This window comes from Manis javanica, chromosome 15 (assembly GCF_040802235.1).
Source record: "Manis javanica isolate MJ-LG chromosome 15, MJ_LKY, whole genome shotgun sequence".
In the NCBI taxonomy this organism is placed as follows: Eukaryota; Metazoa; Chordata; class Mammalia; order Pholidota; family Manidae; genus Manis; species Manis javanica.
The window spans coordinates 83,217,964-83,245,961 of NC_133170.1; the positions used below are offsets into that span (position 1 = coordinate 83,217,964).

Sequence of the window (27,998 nt, forward strand, 5' to 3'; positions counted from 1 at the left end):
TGGCAGGAAGTCCCTCGGAGGGGGCGGTTCTGTGTCAGGTGACCGGAGTCCGCGTAGGAGAGATCACTGGTCTGTCCCGAGAGACTGACGGGGTGGCGGGGCTGGCACGGCGCCGACAGACCGATAGGCTGGGGCAGCCTTAGCGGCGTTAGCTGAGCAGAGGCAGGTACGTAAACGGCTGGGACACCGGAGCCCAGCGGCGCTGAGACAACAAGTCCGGCTCTGCCCCGGGCCGCCCGCCGCCGAAGAAAGAGCGGCCGGGCTGGCGTTGCGGTCTTCTGGGGAAACTGAGGCTCTGAGAAGGGAAAAGGCTCCTGCGAGCTCTCCTTTCCGGGCAGAGACTCACTCTTTCTTCTCCCCCTCGAGGCCTCCTCTCTGCTGTGGAGGTGCTTTTTAGTAAGTTTGCCCGGGGTGCAGAGTTCGAGGCCGGGGAGCTTGGTGAACAGAGTCGGACTTGGGAGGAAGGCACCCGTGTTCGCGACTTCGCCGCCGACAGCTAATTGTAAGCTGGGGGCCAAAATCTCTTCCTTTCGCTGGGCCTCAAGTTTCTTCATTTGTAAACTAGAGCAACGTTTCTCAAAATACGGTTCTCACCATTTGAAATGCCCTGGGATTGCTTTACAATGCGGGACTCAAATAAGACTTCTAGATGAGCATCTTGGCCAGAACTTGGGAAAGATACTACGTTTTGAATGTACACCTCGGGGTCCTTTACATACTCGTGTTTGAAGCCCAGTGATTTTAAATGCTTTCCTGCTGTGAGTACTAGAGTCCCATTCTGTGCTTGGAAGCCTCTGGAGCCGATACCGAGCCCAGAAAAGATCAGTGGAAGGGAACTTCAAAAACTGGAAAAATTGTTAGGAAGTCTTCCACTTCATCTTTGGGGTTGGAAGAGACAGAAGTAGGACCAATAGGTGGATTCTACAGGAAGATAAGATTTCACTTAACAGAAGAATTTAATGCTATACAAAGGTAACCAGCAATGGAATGGATTGCCCCAAAGGTAGTGAACTTGTCAGGAGAGATAATACAGGTATTAAGTGGAGATCTTTTCCAACTTGGAAGTGTCTGATTCCGAGTAGTTATTTTGAATACTTTTGGTGCTATTATTTTTTCTGCCTGCATCTCTTAGAAGTAAGGTCAATGGGTCTGAATTTATGTAATGTCCTGTCTGTCCTATGTACCATCCTTCTTTTCAAGGACTTTGGAATGGCCCATCTGATAAGGCTCCATAGATGCTTGCTGAATGAATAACTAAGCAGGGTCCCCACCGTATTGGTTTGTAGTGTAATTTCTTAGAACAACGTGGAAATACCTCTGAAGACTTCGTGTTTGGTCAGAAGCCAGTGGACTCTTTTGATCACAGAGGTGGGGCGCCTTGTGAAGGGCCCCTTAGAGGTTGTTCAGGCCAGTCTTTTCTCCCTGGGATGTAAATCCCCCTTTAATCCTCTCTCCAGCAGTGTCGTTCAGATGTTGTGTCTACCGAGGGTATTTTTGCAGTCTGTTGGCTGACTTTCCATTCAGCATTTAAAACCAGTACGATTGTGGGCTTGCTAGTTCATCCTCACTTACATGTTATCTGCAGATAACGCTTCTAGCGTATCTTTAGTTTTCTCATCAAATGTCAACGCTCCTTATTTAGTGATTTACAGAACTCCAAGCAGATCACTTTTTGAAAACCTCATAGAATTGTCTGATGGAACAGAGATTCCATATTATGACCCAATCCTGCTGACATGCCCCCACCCCCACAGAAGGATTGAGTTTGAGCCAATACTTCCAGCCTGTGTTTGTCTTCCTGCCATGTTTGTGTTTCTTAGGATTAAAAAAAGAAAGTTGTGAAATGCTTATTGAGATGTTATCCAAGTACCAGGTAAAATGATTTTAATTTGGTAGTGTCTTTAAAACTTTTCAATCTAAAAAGTTCTTTTTTAAAAAGTACCTGAACCAGCATTTCCATAGTATTTTTCAGCCCACTGGTCTGAATAGATGCTTCTGAAAAAAGTGTTCTGTGGTAAAAATAAGTGGAAAGAGCTACAACATACTATTATCCCTTTTTGGAGTTTTCAATGTATAGTACATCATTAAAGATACTGAAACGTCCTGCAGTAAAGAAATGTACCTAATCTTGTTTAATTTGGTTTTGTCAAACTTAATTGATGTGAAGCACTTCTTTTTAAATTGAAACACACATTGGCAATTTCTGACTTAGAGCAGGAATCTGCAGTCTGTGGCCTGTGGGCTGACTCTGGCCCTACTGCCTGTTTTTGCATAGCCTGTGAGCTGGTTTTTACATTTTTAAATGGTGAGGAATAAATCAAAAGAATAATATTTCATGATACATAAAAAATATAGGAAAATGCAATTCCAGTGTCCATAAATAAGGTTTTATTGGAAAACAGCCACACACATTAGTTTATATATTGTCTGTGGCAGCAGAGTTGAGTAATTGCTCAAAAGACCATATGGTCCACAAAGTCTATAAAGTATTTACTGTGTGGCTTTACAGAAAAACTTGCCAACCCCTTACATCATGTACATTTTTTAAACTTTTATTTTGAAATAATTTACATAACCATATTAAAATTATCTAAATAAGAAATTTAACATTAATACTACTAATCTGTAGACTTTATTCACATTTCGCTACTTGTCCTACTAATGTCCTTTTTTCTGTTCCAGAATCCCATCCAGTTTCCTACATTGCAGTTAGTTAACAAGTCTCCTTAGTCCCTTATATCTGAAACAGTTTCTCAGTCTTTTTTGTCTTTCATGACTCTTAAATTTTTGAAGAGAACTGGCCAATTATTTTGTAGAATGTCTTTCAAGTTTTTTTTTGAGTAGAATGCGCATATCAAAATTCAGCATTTTAAAATGTATAATTCAATGGTTTTAGTATGTTCACAAGGTTGTGCTGCCATCACCACTCTCTTAATTCCAGAATATTTCACCACCCCAAAAATAAACCCTTTCCACATCAGCAGTCACTCCTTATTCTCCCTTTCCCATCACCAGGCAACCACTAATCTGGAGTCATACAGTATGTGGCCTTTGGTGTCTGGCTTCTTTCATTAAGCATAACGTTTTCAAGGTTCATCCATGTTGTAGTATATAGCGGTACTTACTTTGTTCCTGTTTACTGCTGAATAATATCCCATTGTATGGATATACCACATCTTGTTTATCTGTTTGTCAGTTGATTGACATTTAGGTTGTTTCTGCCTTTTGGTTATTATGACTAATACTGCTATGAACATTTCATGTACACATCTTTGTTTGAACGTATTTTCAGTTCTTTTAGATGTGTATACTTAGGAGTGGAATTGCAGGGTCATATGGCAACTCTATGTTTAACATTTTGAGGACTTGCCTGTTTTCCACAGCAGCTGTACCATTTTGCATTTACATCAGCAATATATCAGAGTTCTGTTTTCTTCACATCCTCTTCAACATTTGTAGCTGTCCTATTGTCATCATCATCATCATCATCATCATTATATCCATCCAGGTGGGTGTGGTAGCATTTCATTGTGGTTTTTATTTTCATTTCTTTAATGACTGATGATGTCGGACATCTTTTCATGTTGTCTACTGGCCATCTGTATATCTTTGGAGAAATGTCTATTCAAATCCTTTGACGATTTTGTAACTGAGTTATTTGTCACTGCGTACAATTTTGCATGTAAACATTCAAAGAGTTTACCCATTCCCTGAAGCCCCTTGACGTAACTCAGAGCGAGGGCAACTGCGAAATCGGAGGCAGTGCCTGTAACTCCCTGGACTAAATGGAGTTGGATTTGGATATGATAAAGCCCCAAATAGTCCATTTGAAACTGCCGACCATCAGAGCTTGTCTTGACTCCAGCCACTGCTGACCAGGCAAAGCTGGGATGGCCATGGTCAAGTGGAAGGGGTACTTCAGTATCATCCAAGATGTGGTAAGACCACTGGGGAATGCTGTCATTTGGGGGCTCCTCAGGCGTTTGGTCACAGGCAGGGAGGAGAGGAGTCAGTGGTGGTTTGGAACACTCTGGGCTGGCGATAGCCCTCGGGCAACTGCTTGTGGCGGAACTACTAGTGCGGCACTCCTCTCTAGACCCCACAGCATTTGGCTGTAGCCAGACCATCTTGAATGTGTACTTTTTTAAAAAGTAATTTTAATCGTGAAAGCAATATGCTCATTCTAGACATTTTGGAAAATACAGAAACCTCCACTCCCCTCCCACCCCCATCGTCTCTAACTCCAGTATCTAAAGAGAGCCTTTAGAACAGTTGCTTTATTTTCTTCTCATTTCTGTCCCACTGGGTACATTTTTTATGGCTGGAATGATTCACTGTTCATAGTTCTGTGGCTTGCTTTTTCCTGATAACATCTTACTGTTAATGTCTCCATGTTTTTGCCAAATCTCTTCTGTAAGCATTACTTCTAATACATTCACTTAACCATTCACGTATTCAGTGAGGCAGTAAGTCTTATTGTGTAGATATAATGTGTATAACAAGCATTCAGCATGTTCTTAGTGGGAGGAAAATTTTTTTTTAAAACTTGTGGTGAAATACACATAACAGAATTTCCATTTTAAATAATATTAAGTGTACAATTCAGTGGCATTAAGTACATTCACGATGTGCAACCATTGCCATTATTCCCAAACAGAAGCCCTGTATCCATTAAGTAATAACTCCCTTTCTCCCCTCATTTTAGCTCCCAGTGACCTCTAATCCACTTTGTCTCTATGAATTTGCCTATTATAGATATTTCTTATAAGGGAATCATAATATAAATAACCTTTTGTAGAAATGTAGGGATTTTTTTTCCACAATTTTTAAATTGGAAATACACAGAACATAAAATTTACTGTCTTAACCATTTTTAAATGTACAATTCATCAGTACTAAGTACATTCATATTGTGCAGCCATCACCACCACCCACCTCCAGAACTCTTTTCACTTTTGTAAAGTGAAATTCTGTACCCATTATACAGTAATTCCCCATTCCCTCCTCCCCTCACCCCCTGGCAACCACAATTCTACTTTCTGTCCCTATGGTTTTGACTACTCTAAATACTTCATGTAAGTGTAATCCTACAGTGCTTTTTTTGTGACTGGCTTGTTTCATTTAGCATAATCCTCAAGGTTTAACCATGTTGTAGCATATGTCAGAATTTCCTTCCTTTTTAAGTGTGAGTAATAACTCCATTGTACACAAGGAGAACTAGGAAAAGTGCACAAGGGTTCCTATTTCCCTGTCCACTCACCAACACTTGTTATTTTGTTTCTTTGATAGTAGCCCTCCTAATGGGTGTGAGGTGGTATCTTGTAGTTTTGCTTTGCATTTCCCTCTGATTAGTTATGTTAAGGATCTTTTCATGTTGTTCATGGCCATTTGTTTATTTTTGGAGAAATGTCTGAGTCCTTTGCCCATTTCTGAATTGGATTTTTTGTTGTTTTAGGAGTTCTCTATATATTCTGGATATTAATCTCTCAGATGCTTCACAAATACTTTCTCAAATTCTATGAGTAGCCCTTTTACTCTGTTGATAGAATCTTTTGATGAACAAAAATGTTTAACTTTCCTGATGTTTTTTGTTGCCTGTGCTTTTGGTGTCCTTTTCAAGAAATCATTACAAGAAGTGTAATTTCAAAAGTAAGGAAGAAGCCTACCGAGTGGCTTCTGGATTAAGGTTTTCAGAGATGGCCCTAATTGCTGCATGGCTACTGTGGACTTTACTATTCTGTCCTTCATTCACGTCAGCTGGGGATGACATGGGCTGTCTATTTCATTGGGCAGTAGGAGCAAAGCACCACTGAGTGGTGGTGCCCTCGTCTCCTTTCACCTTCTTTGCAGAGATCAGAAGCAGTAGGCCATGCCTGCTTCTGTGGAAATGGCGTAGGAGACTGGCTGGCCATTCCACCCTGGGATCAGTCAGCAGGCTGACTCCCTTGGTAACCTTTGTGGCACTGACTGTTTAATATCTATGCTCCCAACTGCTCCTCAGAAGGGCCTCGTGGTGTTGGCATGGCAGGACTTTTTAAAGATGGGGGGCTCTCTGAATATGCCAGTGGATCCTGGGCAAAAGCCCAGAAAAATCACTTTCTTAACACTATATCCCTGCAGTGGCATTTCTCAGTGGGAGGTGCTTTTAAAAAAAATAGCAGTTCAATTCTGACCGGAATCATGAACTCTTTGAGGGCAGGAACCAGAACTTCATCCGATTTATTTTTGTCATTGAGTCTACTTCTTGACATTCTCTAAATGTTTCCCAAACTGCACTGACAATTAATGTCAGGTGGCTGGGGACACAAGGCTGATTTGTAAAAGTCAGTATTATAGATTATTCAAAATGTCATTTTGATTTTATTATTTATTGGTCTATCTTACGCTCTCCTGATGGTTCTCCTCAGGACCACCTATTAAAAGAAGTGAGATCATTGTTTTGTCAGGTATATGCTGGATGTTATTAAACTCTTAAAACAGTTTCTCTTTCATTGGTTAAATCTAGGCAAGTCTATTTATTTTCTTTTTATACTTTACCTTCAGAATATTTTAGGGGTCTTTAGCTCAATCTTAGAATGAGATTTTATAGAATCTGAATTAATAACGGTTTACTGACTGCCTGAAAACAAAAGCAAAACTCTTATTTTTAAAACTTTTCTGAAAACAAAGGAAGGATAGACACAGTTATCCCATTTGCAGGTGAGGACTCTGGTTTTGTGAGTGGCAGAACACTCTGGCTCCAGATTGTTCTTTTCACTGTATTATAATTATACTAGGAATCCACAGCCTTTAATTAGGATCTCCCCAGTTTGAAAATCTTTTTTTTAATGCAATATTTTGCCCAATTATATTGGTTTTGATTGAAATTGGCAAATCCCATCATTCATTCATGCACGTTTATCAAACATTTACTCTGTATCAGTTACTGTGCTTGTGGCTCTAGAAGGTGTCTAACCAGAGTTCAGCAATAATAATTAGTTCTCTGTGTGAACAGTATTATCTCTAATAGAGATGTGTACCAGTTTGGGAAAACCTGAACCTTTTTCTGAAGAGCCCTGATATTTTTTTTTTTTCACTTGTTTAATAAGAGTGTGGGGCACTATTTTTTTTTAATTACTTTAAAAACATTTATGTAACATTTCCATTTCTTTCTGAAAAACATCACTGAAGAATGTCTTATTCTTTTAGGATATTGATTTTCCACATCAGTTGGGTAAATTGATAATTGAGTTTTACAATTCTAAGTACTCACTGCCATCAGATTCATCAACCCATACAAATTAATGAGGTGTTGTTGAGGTGCCTAGCCCTGTGCTGAGTAAGACACCTGGAAGCTGTTTCTGGGCTTGAAGAGACACAAACAGATCACTGAGGTATTGTCTGTTAAGTACATTGGCTTGGTAGTTGGGAAGCCTTGCCTCTGACGGGCTCTGTGACCATGGACAAGTGACCTAACTACTCTGATCCTTAATCTAACATCCCAGGGGATGCTAATGATGATATAGTAGTATTTATCTCAAAAACAGCTGTAAAGATTAAACAAGATAATTCATTTTAAAATCTGAGGAGAGTATTAGCTCATGTTATTCATGATGATGATAAATATAACAAGTGCCTCCTGATTTTAACACTTTTGGGGGAAATCTGATCTTTCCTGGATCAAACTAAGTGTGTCCCATTCTTGATTTCCTCGTACATAGTTCTGATGTTTCACCTATTATGCCTTCAGTGAACGTTACTCATTCAAAAAGAGAAGTTGTGACTCATTCAGCAAATCAGCCAGTACCTGCCGACTGCGGGAACAATACGCCTCCGGTATACTCCGTGAGAGACCTTACGCTGCAGGGAGAGCTGACCTTTCTTGATCACTTAACTGTGTGCCAGAAACTGTTTTCTCTCTTTAGTCCCTACAATTGTGAGTAAAGGACATGTGAGTAAAACAAAGGCTTATAGAGAAAATAGTGTCTGAAGTCACAGAATAAGTGGCAGAGCTGAGATTTGAACCCAAAGCCATCAAATTCCTCTTTGCCAAGCTAGTTTTTAAGGACAAAAGTCCGTAAAAAGTTAAGGAACGTTTTAAGATAGTTAAATCAGAGATGACAAAAGGCAGCCTTTTAGATGCTTTCAGGTCAGAAACAGTGGAAGAAAATGTGAAAAAGTAGGAAGAGCTGACCCTTGGGTCCCCACTCAAATATGAAGAGCACAAGGGCCTTAAGGCCTTTGTTCCTGTCTCAGTCCCAGCCCTTTCTGCCCTACCACTCCCATATGTGCCCTGGGCTCCAGCCACACTGAACTTGGCACAGGCAGTTGTCTCCTTGTCCCGTGTGCGGTGTCTCCGTCCTCCCCAGCGTGCCCTGCCCTCATGCACTCTGTACACCCCTCTGTCTGCACTCAGCTCACTGGGCTGCCTTGTTGGTTTACTTCTCTGTGTTGCCCGTTAGACTGAAACCCGCTCTATCCTGAATGCCTGACAAATAGGATCTTTAGTAAATTTTGGGAGGTTGAAGAGGGGTTGATTGGAATAGACAGGGAGATTAGAGGGTGGCAGAGAAAAAAGCCAGTGCAGCCCCAAGGAAAGGAGGCCAGTCTTCTCAGCATCCTTGACCTAAAAGGCCATTTATGCCCTTGGTCCTGTATTTGAAAGCCAGGTCTCTGAGCTAGCCTAGGGCTCTAAACTCCATTTAGACTCTAAAATTTTAGAGCCTGGTTTCTGTGTATTCCAAGTTCCAGTCATCTTACTCAGATTTCATCCCACTTCAGCCTTCTGTGAGTGACTGTGATGTAGATATTCTCGGAATGTGGGTCCCATCTCTGCCTACATGTCCAGCTGCAGCCTAGTGAACAGTGCAGACAGGCTCAGGCAAGACACAATTTTCCTGGCAGAAAGTGTCCGTATGAACAAGTATTTGGTCATAGGAACAGAGCTCTGCTAGGTTCCCTCTTGGATAATGTCAGTTATTTATCACCCAAATTTGCCATCTTCATAACTAGGATTTACACTTCTCAATACCTCTTCTATACACCCTCGTCCAGGAATTCTTAGAGTTAAAGGGCATAGAAGGCAGATTATAAATATCTGCAGTTCTCTAGAACCTGGGAACTGAACATAAGAATACTAGGAAGAAATTCCTTTGTGAAATCGTTCCCTGGTGGTCCCTGCAGGGACAGGTAAGTCTTGCCTCCTCTCCCCTGCTTGGTTCCTGTGAGGTGGGCCAGGCCAGCTCTGTAAGGTAACGGGAATGAGGATGCTGGTCAGTCTACTTCGTCTTCCAGGCTCTGTGTTCCTAAGGGGTCCTTACGCATTGCAAATCTGCCTTAGGCCTAGCACCACATGTGCCTCCATGTTCATCTCAAATTTAAGAATGTTTTTTGGAACTACCCATGTTTCTTACATGGGCAGGTCTGTCGGATGGGCCAGGTGCTGGGAGATTTCAGCAGACTTCTCCTCCAACCCCCCGCCCCAAGTTTATCCGACCTCTTCGTAGTCCCTGTGGACTGTAGCTGGGAGTTGTGTATTCTGAAGGACAGGTCCTGGGGTTACTGTCCCTCCCAACTCTGCTGTGCTGTATTGCTCTGTGTTTTGGTGGAGTTGTCCCCTGTTTGTGAACTGGGTTTCCAAAACTCTTCATCACAGAATCATCTGGAGTGGAAGTTGGAGTCACTTATTTAAAAATTCAGGTTCTTGGGTCCTATCCAGGTCTGAATCTCATTTAAATCACTGAGGGAGTCTAGGAACCAGATCCCTGGGGGAGTTTCTTGTTTAGGAAAAGAAACAAGTTTGATGGAAACCCTTGTTAAGAATTCTTATAATCAGTCATGTGTCTTCCCTTGCTCTCCTTATAGACTCAGAGCCTCAAATCGGCCTTGCTCTTCTTTGTGACCTCCCCCCACCACCCCAGCTCCAGTTGGTTCCCCCAGGCCGCAGTTGTAGTTGGCATTGGAGGTCTGTTGGTTGAGTGCATACATGGATGAGTAGTGACTTTGCTGTGCCCTCATGTCAAAGAACACAAAAGTTAAAGCATTGCACGATGAGTTTGAGGGAAAACAAAGACCAGGTATTTAATTTTGTAAAGCTGCATGTTAAAGGGGCAACATGTAAGAGTGAAATGAGTGCTGGTGTTGTGTTGGAAAGTCTGAATTTGGCCCTGTAGGATGGCCTGGCCTTGGGAAAATCCTCTAACCTCCCTGACTTGATGGCCTCATCTGTAAAATGTAGTGAGGTCAGAAGTGGGAATAGTTGTGAATGTGCTTTGAAAACTAGAATGTGGATTCAGATCAGGAGGAAAGAATGGTCAGGATAGAGTCAGGGGCACAGAACCAGCCACAGCTAGGTTGCTTTATCACTAGGTCCAAGTCCATACACCCTAAAGGGACCAGGAGGGAATTTTAGTAGGATGGCAGTTCAGGCGTGCTCAGAGCCTACTTCCCTTTTAGTCTGTCCAGTTCCTGAGCCAACCAGGGCCCTCTGTCCTCTGAGCCTCTGTTCCACTCCTGCTTGGTCCGTGAGGTTATGGCCACATTCAGTTGCTCTCTGCAGGTGCTCAGTAGACAGACTCCACGGGAGGGTGCTTTACCTCTGCTGTGCTGCTCTGGTGTGGTGAGGTTCCTATGCATGACAGTAGGGAGGAGGTGAAGAGAGAAGGCCCCAGGGATGGGTGTGCAGCTCTGGGGCCCAGGATATGTTGCAAAGAGGTTTGGGAGCAGTTGGCCTGGGAGTTGACCAAAACCAGTCACGCATGCTTGCACCCACTCACTCAGCAGGTATTTGAGTGCCTATCAGTATGAGGTGCTAGAGCCCACAGGGACCACGTGATCAGTCTACTAAGAATTAGCATGAGAGTGATGTGGCCTGCCTAGAGTTGCCTGGGACATGCAGGCCTGTCCCAATGACTGGCCTCCTGCAAGGCTGCTACTCCCTGCGGACTCTAAACTGACTTGTTACTGCCCTCTGATCACTCCTACTTGACACCTACCTTGACCCTGACTGTCCTCTTATGCCTTTGTGCAAGAGTGTATGTGCCATGCGGGGCCTTGTTGTGTCCAGAGTGAGTGGTGTGTATGTGCCCCAGCAGCACCAGCCTCCTCCAACTTGGTGGCCCCTCCAGGTCACTGATACCTCATAGGACCACCTTAGAAGCCCTATAGAAGGCATGAAACCCTCACTTTTCATGAGAAAAGAGATTTAAACCACCAAGGTAGTTATCCAGAAAACACATGGTTCTTCAGTTGTAGAGGCAGGACTTGAACTCAGTACCTTTCAGGATTAGGGAAAATTGGACATTGGAGAGATTTTTAAAAAAATGTTCTGTCACTCTTTTATCTGATTTCAAAATTAATACATGTGAAAATGCCAGTTTTATAAATGGGGAGAACTTAGTGTAAGTCACAGTTACCTCTAAGCCCCTACCAATAGAGAGATAATCACTATGAACAGTTGGGTATCTTCCGCCACATTTTTAAGACATTTTCTAATATTTATATTCATTATTGTTATAACCAGTATTACATTATACATACATTTTACAATTTCCTTCTTTTAAAATTTAATTGTAAAAGTAATACCTGCTTGTCATAAAACATTAAAACAGGATAAAAATATAAATATACACACTCGTTTATATACTTTATTTACTTTTAACCAAATAAGCTCATATACATACTCTACTGCAGCCTGACCTTTAAAAAAAATACCTTTTATTATGAAAATTCAGAAGTACACACAAAAATAAACTAGTGCAGTGAACCCCCATTCATCATCCAGCTCTAACCATCAGCTTCCCTGTTATTTCATCTCTTCTCTCCACTTTCTCTTTTCCCCTTGGAGTTTTTTTGAACAAATCCCAAACATCTTATTATTCCTTTATATACATACTTAGTGCATATTTCTAGCTGATGGAAAAAATTTAAAGACATTACATGATGCTGTTATACTGAGAAAAACTAATAATAATTCTTAATATCAGCTGGTATCCAGTCTAAATCTAATTTTTGTCAGTCATCTCACAAATGTCTTTTTACAGTTGGTTTGAATCTGTCATCAGTAAAATCCGCACCCTGCCGGTGGTTGGTGTGTCTCAAAGTTTCAATCTATAACTGTGTCCCCACCCGTGCTATTTTTTTGGTGACCTTGGGATATTTGCCTTACAAAATGTTCCCCATTCTGTATTAGTCAATTGCATCTTCCTGGAGTAGCTTAACATATGCATCTGTGCCCCATATTTCTGTAAACAGGTAATTCATTTTGGAGAATTGATTAGACTCGGTGTTTTAAGAGTGCTTCATTGTTGGTGATGCATACTTCCCATTGCATCATACCAGGATATTGTCATTGAGATTGATCGGTGAACTTGACTTAATGGCTGCTTTCCACATCTGTACACACAGTAAAGAAACACACATGTCAAATACTTGAGCTAGAATGATGAGGAAAGGCCGTAACGTAGTCCTCAGAAGCTGGATCGATCCTAAGGAAGAGGCTAGACGTGTGGAGAGGAGGCGGCACTAGGTCAGGGGGAAAGTCTTGGAGCTGAGGCCAGCAGGGCACTGGTGCTGCCAGCAGCCAGCTGCCCTTCTGGGACATTATGTAAAATGATGTAACTGAGTGAAAAAGTGTCAGTGAGCTGGCTTCCTCTCCCTGCTTGAGGCGCTGAGCTGCTGTTGTAGTGTGGGATGTGCATGAGTCCAGAATCCCCAGTGATCGGTGTGTAGGAAGGATTCTTAGTCTGAGAAAACTGGCTTTTTGGTCCTTATCTCCTCATACCTCGGAAGCTGAAATCAGGGTTGTCTTCTGGTGCTCCAGTGGTGAGTCCCAGACTTACGGTGGGGCCTCCTGCTTTGGAAAGAATGGGTGAGATGACCTGGAGTGACACAATCTTAAGAGCTGGAAGAGGACAACTGGGGAGATCAGGTGGTCCAGTGCCTCAGTTTACAGATGAGAACACTGTGTCCCAGGGAGGAGAAGGGAGGTTCCCAAAGCCACCTGGAAAGCTGGAGGCTTGCCTGAAGCAGCACCCAAGCTTCTCATTCTCTGACTACAGTAGCCAGCCAGCCAGCATTTCTTTCTTGGAATTCATGAGATGGTGAGGGTGGGCATATCAGGCTCTTGACAGATTCTTAATCTGCACCCAGAATTTCTGAGTGTCCTTGGTGTTGGTCTTGTCCTCCTTATCAACTTTTGGTAAGTTCTTTGTTTGGAGGTGGTGTGAACAGTGTGTCTCCCAGCATCTGGTGGCCAGCTTGGTCTGTGGCCATACAGTGGTTTGAAAACAAACTGGGTGTCATGAGTCCAAGTCTCAGCTCCACATTAGTTAGTTAGCAGACTAGCAGTTAGTCAAGCTACGGTTTCCCAAAGAGACTGGACCAGATCGGGTTTGCCCAAAGCACTGTATGAGTGAACCAGATGATTTCAGGTGGTATCAGGATAAACAGCATTTCTGTCATTATATTTATATTTATCTTTCACTTAATGGTAAACTAATACTGGTTTCCAACTTACAGCAGTGACATAAGCCTCCTCTTTAAGTGTATTGAAGCTAAAATATTGATTTAGACAAATAAGGTAGATGGTATTTGAACCTTGCAGAAGTGGGAATGTAAAAGATTGCAGTGTGGAAGATACTGGACCAGTTGACCTTTCTGGTTCTTCTTATGGGATTTTCTTTATATTCTGGTATATACCAGTCAAACTTTCTGACCTGAGCAGATTCACCTACTAGTGTAGAGGCAGTCCAGAGTTAGAAGATGGCCTGTGAATGTACAATTTGATTGAACATGTATTTATCACCTGGAGTGGTTATTATCCTGGGAGAACGTCAAGACAAGTGAGATGGGGTCCTAGTTCCTCTGGAGGGCCATCTGGAGGGCTTTGTGTATTTGTGTGGCACATTCTGGGCCACGTTCATGAGAGCTTCTGACGCATTGCTGTCTGGGTTGTGCTTGTGACTGTCATCCTCTGCAGTGTCTGCTCAGGGGTTCGTTCACAAACTGAACTTTGGAGCTGAGATAAGGTGGGTGCATTGGCATGGAGGCTGGACTACAGAAATAGGCAATCAAGGACTCTTTGCCTTTTAGGATTTTCCTGGGGGAGAATCTTGACTCAGAGTTTGCTGACAGCCGAGGATGGCGAGCAAGGGGCCCTCAGCCTCTGCATCCCCTGAGAACTCCAGCGCAGGGGGGCCCAGCGGCAGCAGCAATGGCGCAGGTGAGAGTGGAGGACAGGACAGCACCTTCGAGTGCAACATTTGCCTGGACACAGCCAAGGATGCCGTCATCAGCCTGTGCGGCCACCTTTTCTGGTCAGTACCCCTGCCACCACCCCAAACAACACACTGCCAGATAAGAGAGCCTGTGGCTCTGGTCAGCTGTGGAGCAGAAAGTTTCCCACCCACTTTGGGTCCTGATGCACTCAGGCCCAAGAGGTAGGAGACTTGGGTTCTCATCCTAGCTATGCTGTTGATGAGCTCGTGACCTTGGGCACATCCTGTCCCCTCTCTGGGCTCTGTCCCCACCTATAAAGTACTAACACTCACCCATATAGTGCGTAGTTACTATGTGCCACTTGCTGTCCGAGGCAGGAGGCAATATGGTACAGTTACTATGAGCGAGGGCTCTGGAGCCATACTGCCTTGTTGCAAATCCCGACTCTGCCACTTCCCTACTGGATGACCTCGGGCAAGGGGCTTGCACACACACTGACTCATTTTATAGGATTGTTGATGATCATTAAATGACTCAAAATATGTAAAGAGCTTAGAAGGACACATAGCATACAGTAAATACTGTGTGTGAGCTATGATCCTAATAATTATTACTGTATTTTATGAACATCAAAGTGAAGTGGCAGAGTCAGGGTCCATTCCAGCCTCTGTATTTGCAAAGCCCCTCCTTGTTTTGAGATTCTGGGTGAATTTCGACATTTTATATTTTTTTCTCTTGATTTTGAGCTGGGCCTTGAAGGATGAATTGGGTAACTAAAAGGATGAGAATGCCAAGTAAGGTGAAAAGGATGTGCCACCCCAATGTAGGCAGTTTCTGGGGACAGGCATATGCATTATTGGGTTCATCTGAGACCCTGAGGTTACTGTGTACCTCAAATAGCCTCCTGGGGGGCTGGGGATTGTTAGGAAACAAGAATGGTTGAGGGAGGGTTGAGACAGATTGTCAACCCGAGATTTGACTGAGTAGGACATAGAGCTGCTGAGTACTTTTGAGCAAGGAAGTGGTATGAAGGAAGGATCATTGAAGCGATATTTCTAGGAGTTTGAGTTGGTAACAGTGAAAAATATACATCTATTGATGAATTAGTAGAATGGAACATAGAGTTTTGTTCTGGAAGCCCTTGTCCTGATCATTAAGTTTTATGCAGAAACTGTTGTCATCAGCCCTCTCCTAAAAATTAAAGGTACTCCGAGGTACTATGAAACCAGGACTTTAAATGAGTGACAAAATTAAGAATTAAGTCAGGGTTCCATTGGAAGGAACACAAACTTTAAAATGAAACAAGCGCTTGCAGACATAGTGGCTTGTCCCTGGGCAAATCTAGCTTCTCTATGCCTCAGTATCCTCATCTGTAAAAGGGAGATAATTGAACTTGCTTATAAGTTAATGTGACATTAACAAATGAAAAGCTATTCAGCCACAGCCTGGCACACAGTAGTTGCTTAATAAATGGGAATAATTACCATCTTCGTTATAATTCTGAACTTTCTCTTGAGGGAAAGTCACCTCCACATCTCCCCCACAGCCTTTGAGGGAAGTTGCCCATGGAGATCTGCCATGATGGGGTGTCGTTGGCTCAGTTTGGAATGGCATTGCAAGGTTAATATTAGAGTCAGATATCAGGTGTCCGTTATGTCCAGGGAGATTGTGTGTCTGGATTGTGAGGCTAAACTGTGGTTCAAGAATTGGAAAAGGAATTATCCTTTTAAGTGCAAATTTTACTCAGCTACAGGAGACATGTTATGTGAGGGACAGAAACCATGTTCATTTTACACATTTTCCACTGTCCTGGCACATAGTAGGTATGCCATGGATATTTGTTAGTTGAACGAATGAATCAAGAGAGAAAGAAAAGTAAAAAATCTGGAGTTAAAATAACTTTTCCTTCAATTCTGTAAATGTCATTTTTTTGTACCCAGTGCTGGGTGACAGATGGAACGATAAACTGGATATGAGGAGACTTTTTAGTCCTGGTGCTGTAGGCAAGTCATCTCATGTTTCTGAGTATGGTTTCCTCGTTTGAAAAATGAAAGAGTGGGCAGCAACCATTGTAGTGTAACTCACTAAGCTGAAGGTAGTGCTTTCTGCTAAGCAGCATCCCTATCCTTTCCATTACTTAAAGATGTTTTTACAGTAGACTTGAGCTTTTTTAAGTGAGTTCTTGCCAGCAGAACTTTCAAGGGTGAGGACAGCCCAAAGATTTCATTAAACTAGATCTAGAGCCACACATTCCCTGTGAGTATGAAGAGGCTATGAACCCACTGGAACTGAGTCTAAAATGCATGCGTGCACGCTCATGTGTGCACGAGAGTGCCCCGTGAGGGGCCCTAGCTTAATTGGATTCCTTCAGAGGCCTCACTCCTCAAAGGTGGACTTGTGGAGGGGCTGGGGCTGGGATGGCCTGGGACCTGGGGGTCTTCACAAGTAGTGGGATCCCCAGGGTGGAGACTGGGGTCTTGTCTCCATTGCCTTGTTTTTCTTGTAATTTTAGCCCAGTCTTACCTAATTTCTGACACCAGGGATCCCCACAGACCCTTTGTGGGGCTGCTGTGCCCCACAGTTTGATCCTGTTCACTCGGTTTGCTGCACCCACCTCACCCATCAGTGTTTCTGCTAATGAAAGCATTTTTCTTCCTTTCCCTCTTTCTCTTTCTTGTGGATGACTGGTTGCCCTGGGGACTCTGGCAGTTGGCCGTGTTTACATCAGGTAAGATGCATTTCATTTTACTTTGTCTTTCATCAGCTGTGGTTGCACAAGACAGCCCTAGTCTCAGGAGACTCCTGTCAGAAGCTGCAATCTCCCCTCCTTGTGGGCTCATTTGCTTGCTTTCCCCCCAACCCACTTTTTACACCTACCCACCGACAGGTCCTTGATGAAAAAAGAGGTCAGTGTGGTACTGAGATGGTCCTGACTCCAACGCATAGCCTTGTGGCCTTGACAAGCCAACGGCTCTCTGGGTCTCGATTCCTCATTTCTAAATTGGGTTGGATTTGATAATAGATTTTTATGTTTGAGATTGTGCCTCTCTAAAGAGTACCTCCTGTCATATCAACTCCCCTCCCTTTAGCCTTAAAGGTCTTGAAAACATTAGGAAGGGGGCAACATTTTTGGTTTCAACAGAGCTTTTGTGAAAGGGGGAAAAGTCTGTTTTCCCAGCTTTAGATTATTGTGAAAAGCAGTAAGTATTCACCAAGACCCAAGACAGGCGCCTGCTTGGTGAGACAGAGCAGGGTCTGGCATTCACAACTGGCTGTGAATAATCACTATGAGCTCTCTCCCTGGTTGTTGGCAGTAGAGCCCTACACTAGTAGATGGCTGAGGAATGTGAGGAAGGACGGAAGTTCCAAACTGCCGGAGCCTCAGAAGCTGGATGGGACAAAGAAGTAGGGGATGCAAGAGGGGGCCATGCATTCTGACCCCCGTGTGACCTGGTAGCAACATGTCTACTGTAGCAACAGGTCTGCAATAAATTCACAAAGAATACGTAACACAAGTTTTGGAGCTTTTGACAGTAAGATAAAATAGGATATAAAATCATTAAATGCTGCCTTCTTGGCCCTAGATTCACATTTATATAATAAACTTCATATCATTGGGTCTAAAGATGCAATTTTTTTGTAAATGTTGAGAAAATATATATATATATATATTATTTAATGTCTACAAAGATACTACCAGTAACATTATTGGGTATATAGAAAGTTAAACAGAATATTTTTAATTTAAGTAAATGGGCCTGGAAACCCAAAACAGGATTCTTGTGTTTTTAACTTTGAAAGAAATGTTGAATGCAAAAATCAATGAAAGTACATGAAAAACACTAAGCAAGTTTAGATAATGAAAGAAATATATCCTTTAGCACATAGTAAATCACCAGAAAATGGTCAGCTTATGCCCAAATGCTGATGTCTGGGATACAAAGCTGTTGAGGAAATGCTGTAAAAATGAGAAGTCACAGAAAAATTTGACTGCCAGGGTAATACAATTGATGTGTCAGGGAAGGTAGGGATTTAGAGTCCGTTACACCCGAACCACAGCCTAAACTGAGGCCGGTTCTGTCAGAGACCCTGTGACCCAGCTCTGGGCTTGTACTTCCTTCCTGCTATGTTACTGGAAGCCCCTGGAGACAACAAAGCACGAAGCAGCCTCTTTAATTATGATGGTATTTAAAGGCAGTTTTGATTTCACCACTAGTAAATATTTATTGAGTGCCAGGAGCAGGACCAGAGTTGCGTTCCTTGAGGTGTTCTCTGCTCGTGCTTCTGTTTCCAGTGTGAGGTCTCTGCTCTGTGCTGTCCCGCTTGCTCTGACTGACTGCTCTGTGGTGGGCTTGCACCTCACCATTCATGCGTTTTTCTGTCCTGCTTGCAGTGGTTGGAGACCAGACCTAACAGACAGGTGTGTCCAGTTTGCAAAGCTGGCATCAGCCGAGACAAGGTCATTCCACTCTATGGCAGGGGCAGTACTGGCCAGCAGGACCCCAGGTGAGCCCTCGGGGCACCTTTCACACACACACTCCCCGCCCCGCCCCACCCCACCCCACCCCATATGAATTAACTTGAATTCAGCACGCCCCTTACCCCACCCTTAGTGCAATTTTGAGGCAGTTGGGATCCAGATGGGAGTTACCCAGGAGGGGGGTGGGCCAAGTTGCCACTTGCTGGGCTGTAATACGGATACCCACTGAGCATGTGCCAGCAGGCAGGCAGTGCTGGACAGCACAGGAGATACCACAGTTGCAAATGTGCAAACTGCTGTGGAGGAGCAGCCTGGGAAGCCAGGTATCCAGCAGAATCTACAGGGAGGGGAGGCACTGCAGTGGTGATGTGTAATGTGCGGGGGAGAAGAGAACAGGGGTCTGGGAAGCTCTGTGGAGTTTGAGATTCCTAGAGATAGATGTATGGGTTGGTCTTTTCTATAAACACAAGCTCTGAGAGCCCTTCATGGTCTGGAGCATACACACACCACACCACACCACAAACACTCCCGGCAGCATCTCTTACCATTTCCCGCTCACCCCAGCATTCCCTGTAACCAAACAGGCTGAACTTCCTTAAAGGATCTTACCCTTTCACTCTCATGAGCCTTTGTACTTATTTTCCCTCTGCCTTTTCTGCCTTTCTCAGTCCTGCTCAACCTCCTACCACTCCTCTAACTTCTACCCATCTTTAATGAGCAGCCCTAAGGTTACCGCCTCTTTGAAGTGGCCCTTCTTCCCTTAATTAGTCGTTCTCATCTGTGTTCCCACCCCACATGTTGATACCTCTCTTAAAGAAGTCCCTTCTCGCACTGCACTATGATTGGTTGTAGCCCCATTTAAACCATGAACAGCTCCAGAGTAGGGTCTGTCATCTGTCTTAGTACTGGTAGCATCCTACCTAGTGCCTGATGGGTAACAGGCCCTCAGTCCAGTATTTGTGGGATGAGTGATGGAAGGGACTAAGACCCAGAGGCAAAAAGAATAGAGTACTTGCCCAAGAGTATTGGGAGGTAAAGCTGAAGTTAATGGGGGCAGCTCAGAGAGACCCTGAATCTCAGCCTTCTTTGCTGACGTGCCATTCTCAGTTTGGATATGGGATTTGTAACATCTGTGACCCTGACATCACACTGGTCCGGGAAGGTGTCTGGCTGGAGTTCATAACCAGTCTGGGCCAGGCTCTCTGTGAGACAAGCAGGCTGTAGTGCAATCTGATGAGCATCTTACAATAGGCTGATTTTCTCCCTGGTATTCTATACAGTTGGGAAAAACAACTGCAAGTAGATTGAAGAGTTAGGATTTGATTTAATTTGGTGCAACTTCATGCCTGGGCACCATAGCCCTGACCCTGTTGGTGAAGAGTTCCCTATTCCATTTTGGGAACAGCTCAAAACATTTTGTCAATAGACTTAATTTTTTTTAAATTAAGGTATCATTGATATACAGTCTTATGAAGGTTTCGTATGAGCAACATTGTGGTTTCAACATTCAGCCATATTATCAAGTCCCCCCCAACCCCATTGCAATCACTGTCCATCATTGTAGTAAGCTGCTATAGACAATAGACTTAATTTTACAATGTTTCTTTTTCAGAGAGAAGACCCCTCCCCGTCCTCAAGGACAGAGGCCTGAGCCGGAGAACAGAGGGGTGAGGCGCATTCTAGGAGAAGCCTCTAGAAATGAGCCCATAGTTTAAGAAGTTTCCATCTTGGCCCTTTACTTTCTCTCCCTTAAAAGTAAAGGAAAAATTGTAAAATACCGAAAAGAAAAGAGGGGATAAAGTCACTAAATCACACCATTCAGAGATAATCACTGGAAACCAAATTTTGGTCAATTGCCTTTTCTGTTTTTCATAACCATATATGCACACAAATTTTATACATCTATGTGCATGTATGTTATAGGTATGTGCATGTATAGATACATATAGATGTGTGTGTATACATAACAGTTTTTTACAGTACTTGACTCCTGTAACTTTTAAAATTACATTCATTCTATATTAAGTGCTTTCTGTATGCTGGACATTATTCTAGGCACTGTTGATGTATCAGTGAGTGTGGCAAAGATTCCTGCCCTTTCTCAGAGAGGGGGGCACTTTCAACAATATTCTTGAGATTTTACACATCAATAACATTTTATTTGAAGGCTGTTTAGTGTTCAGTTGCGTGGATTTAGCATAATTAATATAATCCTTAGTTGGACGTTTAGCTTTTTCCTTTTATTTTTTCCATCTTAAAAGTACTCTGATGAACTTCCAAATTTTTAAGCAAGTTCATGGTTTTTTTACTAGGATAAATTCTTAGTAGAATTACCAGTTAAAAAATTTGCACATTCAAATCAGACATTAATGTTAACATTTTCTTCTTGCTAAAATACTAAATTTTTAAAGCAGAAATTTACACACACTACTAGAATTCCAGAACAAATATATTTTCATTTCCCCATCTCTTCTTCATCTGTGTGCTTGTGTATATGTATTTTTTTGTAGCCATCACCATTGTTTGCTACTTTAAAATTTAATTTTTACTGTATTTTCCATGATGCCCTGTAGTGTCTGTCCTCTTTATTATTTCTAAAAGCTGCTATTTATTTCATTGAATTTTAATGCACTATAATTTGTTTTCCTCATTGAAGGACCTTTCCGTTTCCTCCAGATTTTGCTGTTGTGAATGCTACAGTGACCCTCTTGGCACATACCTCTTTTTTATTGTCATTATGGCATTTCCTTAATATTCCCAGGAGTAGAATTATTGAGTTAGACATGGTGATAGAAATTGAGGGTCTCTTCTGCAGATTATCCTTAATAATAATAGCAATTAACATTTGTTGAATGATAATTACATGCAAAAAACTATAGGTTACAGCTTCATACACTTGAGCTTATCTAAACCTCACATCAGTCCATTTAATAGGAGAGTAAAGTGAGAACCAGATAGGTGAAGTGACTTGTCCAGGGCCACAAAGACAGAGCCAAAACTCTTATCTGTCTGGTTTTTGAAGTCTCTGCTCTTGACTACCAGGTGACACCACTTTAGCCTTCCTGGGCTCTGTTTCCCAACAGAGCATTAGCTCCGAACCCAGGAATCAGAAGCCCCAGGAAGCCAGAGGCCCTGGCTTCAGTGGCTGCGGTACATACCTCTTACAGTTACAAGCACCTATAGCTGCCAGTGATGCTTTTTGCATATTCTGTCCCAAGAAAATAAACCCACCAAATGTGAGAATTTAGGGGATGGAATAGATGTTGCTAGAAGGCAGACCAGAGGGTCAGTCCTCAGGATTGCACTGAACGAAGTGGTGGTTCCTGATGAAACAATTGCACCTTCCTGGGTAAGGCAGCCTCAGTCCCAAGAGCCCTCGGATTGAACCATGCTGCGTCTGAGTAGGAGGCATTTCTGCACTGAGGAGATGAAAACTAGTTGTTTTCCTCCCTGTAGGTTTGTCCTCTTATTAAATCAGCTGTTAGGCTTTTATAGGTAGTGCTGCCCAGCAGGAAGTATAGTGCTAGATGCCAGGCTGCTCAGTATGGTATAGGGGAGCCCACACTTCTGTGACTTGCAAATGACTGACAAATGAAAGCCAGTCAGCTCTTTGTGGAAGCAGTTCCCCCAATAATTTTTCTTCTCATATTTTTAAATCATTTATTCTAAAGATCTACCTGGGGATGCAGAGGAGTAGAAATATTTTTAGTAAAATGTGCACAATTAAGAGTATAGGTTTTAGGCTCATATTGATCTAGTTTTAGAGTCAAACTCTACCTTTTATCAACTGTGTGTGACCTTGGTCAAGTTATTTCACCTCTCTGAATCTCAGTTTGATCATCTAAAATGTGGGTGGTGCTGAAGTAAGAAGTAAATGCAATTCAGGTATTTTAACTCAGTGCCTAGCACAGAGTTAGCACTTAGAAAATGGGAGTTACATATTTACAATATTATGATTCCTACTGAATCTTTTCATGTGAAAGATGATGCAGTGTAGAATGTGTTCAGGTGGAAAAGCTGAGATGATACACCAAACTGCTGACAGTGGTTATTGTCGGGGAGGGGCTGTGAAATGGAGGGCGACTAAGCAATTATTCCTATAATGTGTTAATTTCTTACAATTACTTCTGTAATCAGAAAAAAAACTAAGGTGTTTGAAAGTTTTAAAAATTTTTTGTAAAATGTTAAAATTTTGAGGAAAAGTAGTTATCTATATCTTGTCTACGTATCTACATATTGTCATACTTGTGATCATAGTGTTCAGTTTTGTGTGATAATTTTGTCACAAGAGTTTTTCTGTTTTGCTATATAGTCAGTGTAATGGTCCTTTGAGAGCATGTATCAAGATTTTGATCATGACCTTCATTGTTGGTTAATTAGGGTTCCAGTTTTTTGCTATTACTGATAATGTATAGTTTGTTCTGACATTCCCTTATAATTGGGCATAGGGGTTATTGCCAATTTTGCTATTAAAATCATGTAGAAAATTTTACTGGCTAGTGTGGGACTCTGGGAAAGAACCGGGAGCTCTTCAGAATCCTGACTTGTGTCAGCAGTGTTTTACTTTGGGTCAGAGTCAGTCCTTTCTGTCATTCACAGCTCCTTGAAAACTGGAAGGGCAGAGGGGCCACCAGGGTTCCTCTGCCTTGGGGTCTGGGCAGGAAGAAGAAATGTTTTCCAATGAAAACAGGTGGCACAGGGTGAGAAGGAGGGGCAGGTGCCACATGTAAGGTGATGTGTTTGACAGGTGCAGGAGAAATCTGCTTGGTCGTCATCTTAATTGCATTTCTTCCACATAGGGATTTCAAGGATTTGGATTTGGAGATGGTGGCTTCCAGATGTCTTTTGGAATTGGGGCATTTCCCTTTGGGATATTTGCCACAGCATTCAACATAAATGATGGGCGTCCTCCTCCAGGTAAGACCCTAGTTCCCTGGTAGTCCTGCTTGAAGGCACCTTGGAATTCGGCAGAAGTATAAATGATGCCCAACTGAGGAAAAGCCTCGTCTTGCACATGTACCCCCCACTTGACCACTTTGGGGGCACAGAGGGGCCAGGCAGCCTACCAGGAATTAGGGCCTCTCCATTCTCTGGCATATCTAGCTAGCTTCCCTCAGGACACACGTGGGGCTGATGCCAAACCCCAGCCCTTTGGGAATCCCACCTGGGTCTGCCACCTGCTGCTGCCTTTCTCCAGCCAGCTTGAGGGTGTCAGCTTCATTCAGTGTAGAGCAGAGGAGTAAGGCGGGTGCCTTGTACATTATCGCAATGTGGCACCCAGGCCAAGGTCCTTACCACGGAGTCTGCCAAGGTGCCAAGGTCAGTTGAGCTCTGCTTGCATTCACTGGAGCCTCATGTGTGCTGGGCCCAATGTGGAGTACAATGCATGGTTCCTGGTCAGGACCTTATGCTCTAGGAACAGAAGTCTACGCCAGGGTCATCCCAGTTGTCCCTACCCCCACCCCATGTGCTTGGCACATAGCAGGCGATCGATAAGTCTTTGTTGACTGCCTGCCTGCGTGAATTTCTCAGGGCACAAAGTGGGGAGTAGCACAGGACCAAGAGATCTTAGGAATGCTCTCCTTGCCTCATCTGCCTCAAGGTTTCTCCACTGTTACCATGTATTCTTAGAGGAAGGAGATCCCACAGGGCAGGGCCTGCTCTGCTCTGAAGGAGGACAGGGCCCCGTGGAGGTAACTCCACAGTGGTCCAGGGCTCACCGTGGGTCCCCAGGTAAACAGGGTTCCATAGCCAGGCTGGACGGTGGATCGCTCTATCCTCATGCCACAGTCACAGTGTCCCCTTCTCAGGCTTGGTACTACTTGGCTCATCCCAGATGTAGGTTCTCTTATTTTCCTTACGCCAAAGTCAGATAGAGAGCTCTTCATAGTCCCTCTTCTCAAAGCAGAGAGGAGAGGAGGCCCAGTTCTGCCCACAGTTTGCTGTGTGATGGGGACACAAGTCATTGTGCCTGTCTTGGCACCAGTTCTCTCCTCTCGATGCAGGGCTCTCTCAGACCCCTCCTGGCTCATAGTGCTGGAATCTAGATTCCATGACTTGGGAGGCTGTGCGCAGAGAGGCTGAGAGCACAACTGTGGGGCTCTGCCACTAACTCATGAGCCTTGTCATTTTGGGCAAGCAGGTCGCCTCAGACCTGTGCTTCAGTTTCTTCTTACACAGAGTGGGAATAATACCCACCAAGCAATAATGTGTGTACAGAACACTTAGCACACAGAAAGTGCTTAACGAACAGTAGCTTTTATTTAATTTATTATTTCCTCTGTTTCCTGTTCTGTTTGTACCTGCATGCCAAACCCTGTTAGGATAAATTGGAGACCCAGTCCTCATTATTATGTTAGTTCACTTATTTTCATAATTTCAATTTCATTTTGCCTGATGTTATTTGGGGTTTGGAAATCTTAGTGTGCAGGATTCTGTTCTAAGAAGATGAAGATAAATGCTTTCAATTTCTGGCCCACATGGGCAGTATGCACAGCTGCAGCATTCCGACAGCCTGTCTTCTCTCTTGTCTCTCCAGCTGTCCCTGGAACGCCCCAGTATGTGGACGAACAGTTCCTGTCACGCCTCTTCCTGTTTGTGGCCCTGGTGATCATGTTCTGGCTCCTGATTGCCTAATGCAGGACTCCTGGCCTGCGTCCATGGCAGGGCTTCCGCACTGATGGTACACCACCCCCACTCTTGATGTTCGGCTTCCTGGCTAATCCTGACCCCTGGAATCACTGGGGTCAGTAACACATCAAGGAGTCCTGCTTCTCCATCGAAGCTTTGGGACTTGAGACCAGTTGTCAAAGAGCCTGGAGTGGCCTCTGCTGTACATGCCCTGCTGTAACCTCAGTTCTTGGCATTGAGTCATCTCCCATGGGTTACACCATGAAATCCTGTCCCAGCTCAGCAGGTCCTGGGTCTGTACCGGGAAGAGGCAGGAAGAGAGAAACTCAGTACAATTTCATCTGAGTTTAATACTACAAAAACAAAGGGATGAACCAAATGGTACTTACGGAAACTGTCATCTCCTTACATACGCTTTGGTGAGTGGCCTCTGAAATCAGTGGGGCTCCTTAGACAGGGTCTCCTTCCACATCCAGTGCTGCTCTGCCCAGTTTCCTCTCCCCTCAGCAGAAATGCAAGAAATTGCTGTCCTATGAAGACCATAATTGCAGCAGCTGAAGCTGTAATTGCTTCATGAATTCACCAGAGACCCAAAGATCTTTTATTGGCTCTGGGCCATGCTCAGTGTCTTTGGCTGCAGAGAGTGGCTTGAATGACCTCCTGGTTTCCTCAAGTAGGCTATCCCCAGAGATGTGGCCTCATTCAACAGATTTCCCATCTTTTCCCCCAAAACTGTGTGCATCTGCCTCTCTGCCAGAGGGCACATAGCCTATGCTACTGCTGAAGCTGGAACTGACTTCTGTGTACCGGGAAAGACCTGCAGTTGGGACCCCAGTGGGATCTGGAGTACTGATGCAGGAACACCCAGTCAGCCCTGTCCCCAAGGCTGCAAAAACTCTGGGGCATCCCCTCCCAGACCCGCCCAGAGGTGACCAGGGGCTTTGTCAAGGCAGCCTGATTGCATGTTGAAGACTACCCACCTCGGAAGCCAAATTACCCTTTATGAAGTGGCAGGGAGTGGGGAGACCCACATGTGACCCTGATTTTGGTATGGCTGGATGGATTCCCCTGAAAACTTCTCGTATGTGTGCTAAAACCAGGGAAGCATGCAACTCTGGAGCAGGCAATGCCTGATAATTTGTGAAGCCAGGCACCAGGGCCTCGGAAGCCTCGATGTGATGTGCTCTCCCTGTGGAAGTCTTCCCCAGCAGATTTCCAAGGAAAATCATTCTTCCCAAGCCCTACATGTTTTTCAACTTTGCAAGCGTTTTCATACAAATCTCATGGAGCGAGTATGGTGCCAGGCAGCAGGACAGTTCACTTAGGGAATGGTTCTTGTCCTGCCAGTCAGACCGCTTCCTAGAAATCCACCTGCTTCCAGGAGACCCAAAGAGTGAAAGGAGACGGGCTTCTTCTAGGGGCCTCTCTTCACCAGCCCACCACTGCTCCTGGCTCATCCCTCATCCCAAGCAATAAGCAAGTGGTAGAAAGCGCCACCTAGGGCTCTTCTACAGATATGGCTCTGCGCAGTGTGCGGAAACCAAGACCTTGAGGAATATGAGGGAAGCCCTCCTCCCCTCTCCGCAGCCCCCACCCCTTTCTCTTAGAACCTGTCAATGCCAGAGTTCAGTGTTTAAACAGAAAAATATAAGTATTGAATAGGTGGTCATTTGCCGAATCCACTTGGTAGGAATAAGCCACCAGCTTTAGTGTCACTGATGCATTTTAAACATTCTTGGGGCACGCACTCAAGAGTGCTTTTTTTTAACACCTGGAATCCCCAAAGTTGGAGGGGCCCCTGGAGTTTCTCAGTTGGAGAGGATTGATGGGATATCTCATTGCAGTGCTCCACCTAGTGGTGAGAGAGAGGACTTCAGTAAATGGGCCCACTGGAAATAGGTTTCCAGTAAAAAGGTTATGGATTAGGAAAATGATCCCACTTGGACTCTAACAAAATGAAGTGGGCCAGGAGAGCTCCACCAGCAAAGCTCCTTCCAGGAACCTTTTAACAAAGCCAGGTTGGCTATGTGCCCATTGATTTTGAACCTTACAGGCCCCCACTCACCCTCTACCAGGAGCTGGGGCAGAGAGCTGACTTGGGACTGCTGGCCCAGCCCCGACAAGGAGTCCCCTTCCTACCACCCCTCTGCAGGCTAACCATCTTGCCCCTCTACCAAGGCAGTTTTCCTTTCTTTTATGTGGGTTTTCTATGTTCTTGGCCTCCACCCCACTCCTGCCACCTTTGTGGACTAGATCCAGATCCCACCACAGTCAGAAAATGACACTGTGTATGTGGCACACCTTGACCAGTCACTAATTTTCACTGTTGTGAAAGTGATTTGATTTAGAATTAAAAAAATGGTTTTACATTACTGTGAGCTGTGGCCTTCATGTCTGTGCCTTGTGGGTGGGGGATTGAGTGGGTTGGGAAGTATCACACTGGTATAACCTCTGGGAAGCACCTGTGCATCCTTGGGAATGTAACACTGAGGATGAAAGTCCTCAGACAGTGATTGATAATTAGAGGTGAGAAGTGTAGGCTGGAGGCCTGGCTTCATTCATACACAGCCCTACCTAAGGTGTGACCTGTCTGATAGGTCCTGACAAGTGCATGGAATTCCTAAGCTCGCAAGCTTCTGCAATGGAGCTTAGCTTATGGCCAATGAGAGCCTTGAGGACAATTACAAGTTTT

The 27,998-nt window shown here is 43.9% G+C and overlaps 1 protein-coding gene across 2 annotated transcripts; it reads left to right on the forward strand.

Moving 5' to 3' along the window:
• Positions 1 to 9: 9 nt before the first annotated feature.
• On the forward strand, positions 10 to 27,678 carry RNF185 (ring finger protein 185). Of its 2 annotated transcripts, none has more exons than XM_017644279.3 (7): positions 10 to 166; positions 14,071 to 14,294; positions 16,906 to 16,924; positions 18,590 to 18,702; positions 20,289 to 20,343; positions 23,476 to 23,593; positions 25,215 to 27,678. In XM_017644279.3, the coding sequence occupies exons 2-7, from the start codon at positions 14,119 to 14,121 to the stop codon at positions 25,310 to 25,312; spliced, it is 579 nt and encodes a 192-aa protein (XP_017499768.3). In that variant the 5' UTR covers positions 10 to 166; positions 14,071 to 14,118; the 3' UTR covers positions 25,313 to 27,678. The 2 variants fall into 2 exon arrangements, with proteins under 2 accessions (XP_017499768.3, XP_017499769.3); XM_017644280.3 differs by lacking the exon at positions 10 to 166 and adding an exon at positions 199 to 502.
• Positions 27,679 to 27,998: the final 320 nt, after the last annotated feature.

Excerpts from the sequence above, each read along its gene's own strand:
- RNF185 (XM_017644279.3), top strand. The coding sequence starts at position 14,119 with ATGGCGAGCAAGGGGCCCTCAGCCTCTGCATCCCCTGAGAACTCCAGC. Across the intron at positions 18,703-20,288 it reads ACTGGCCAGCAGGACCCCAG|AGAGAAGACCCCTCCCCGTC; the intron begins GTGAGCCCTCGG and ends TTTCTTTTTCAG. Across the intron at positions 20,344-23,475 it reads CTGAGCCGGAGAACAGAGGG|GGATTTCAAGGATTTGGATT; the intron begins GTGAGGCGCATT and ends TCTTCCACATAG.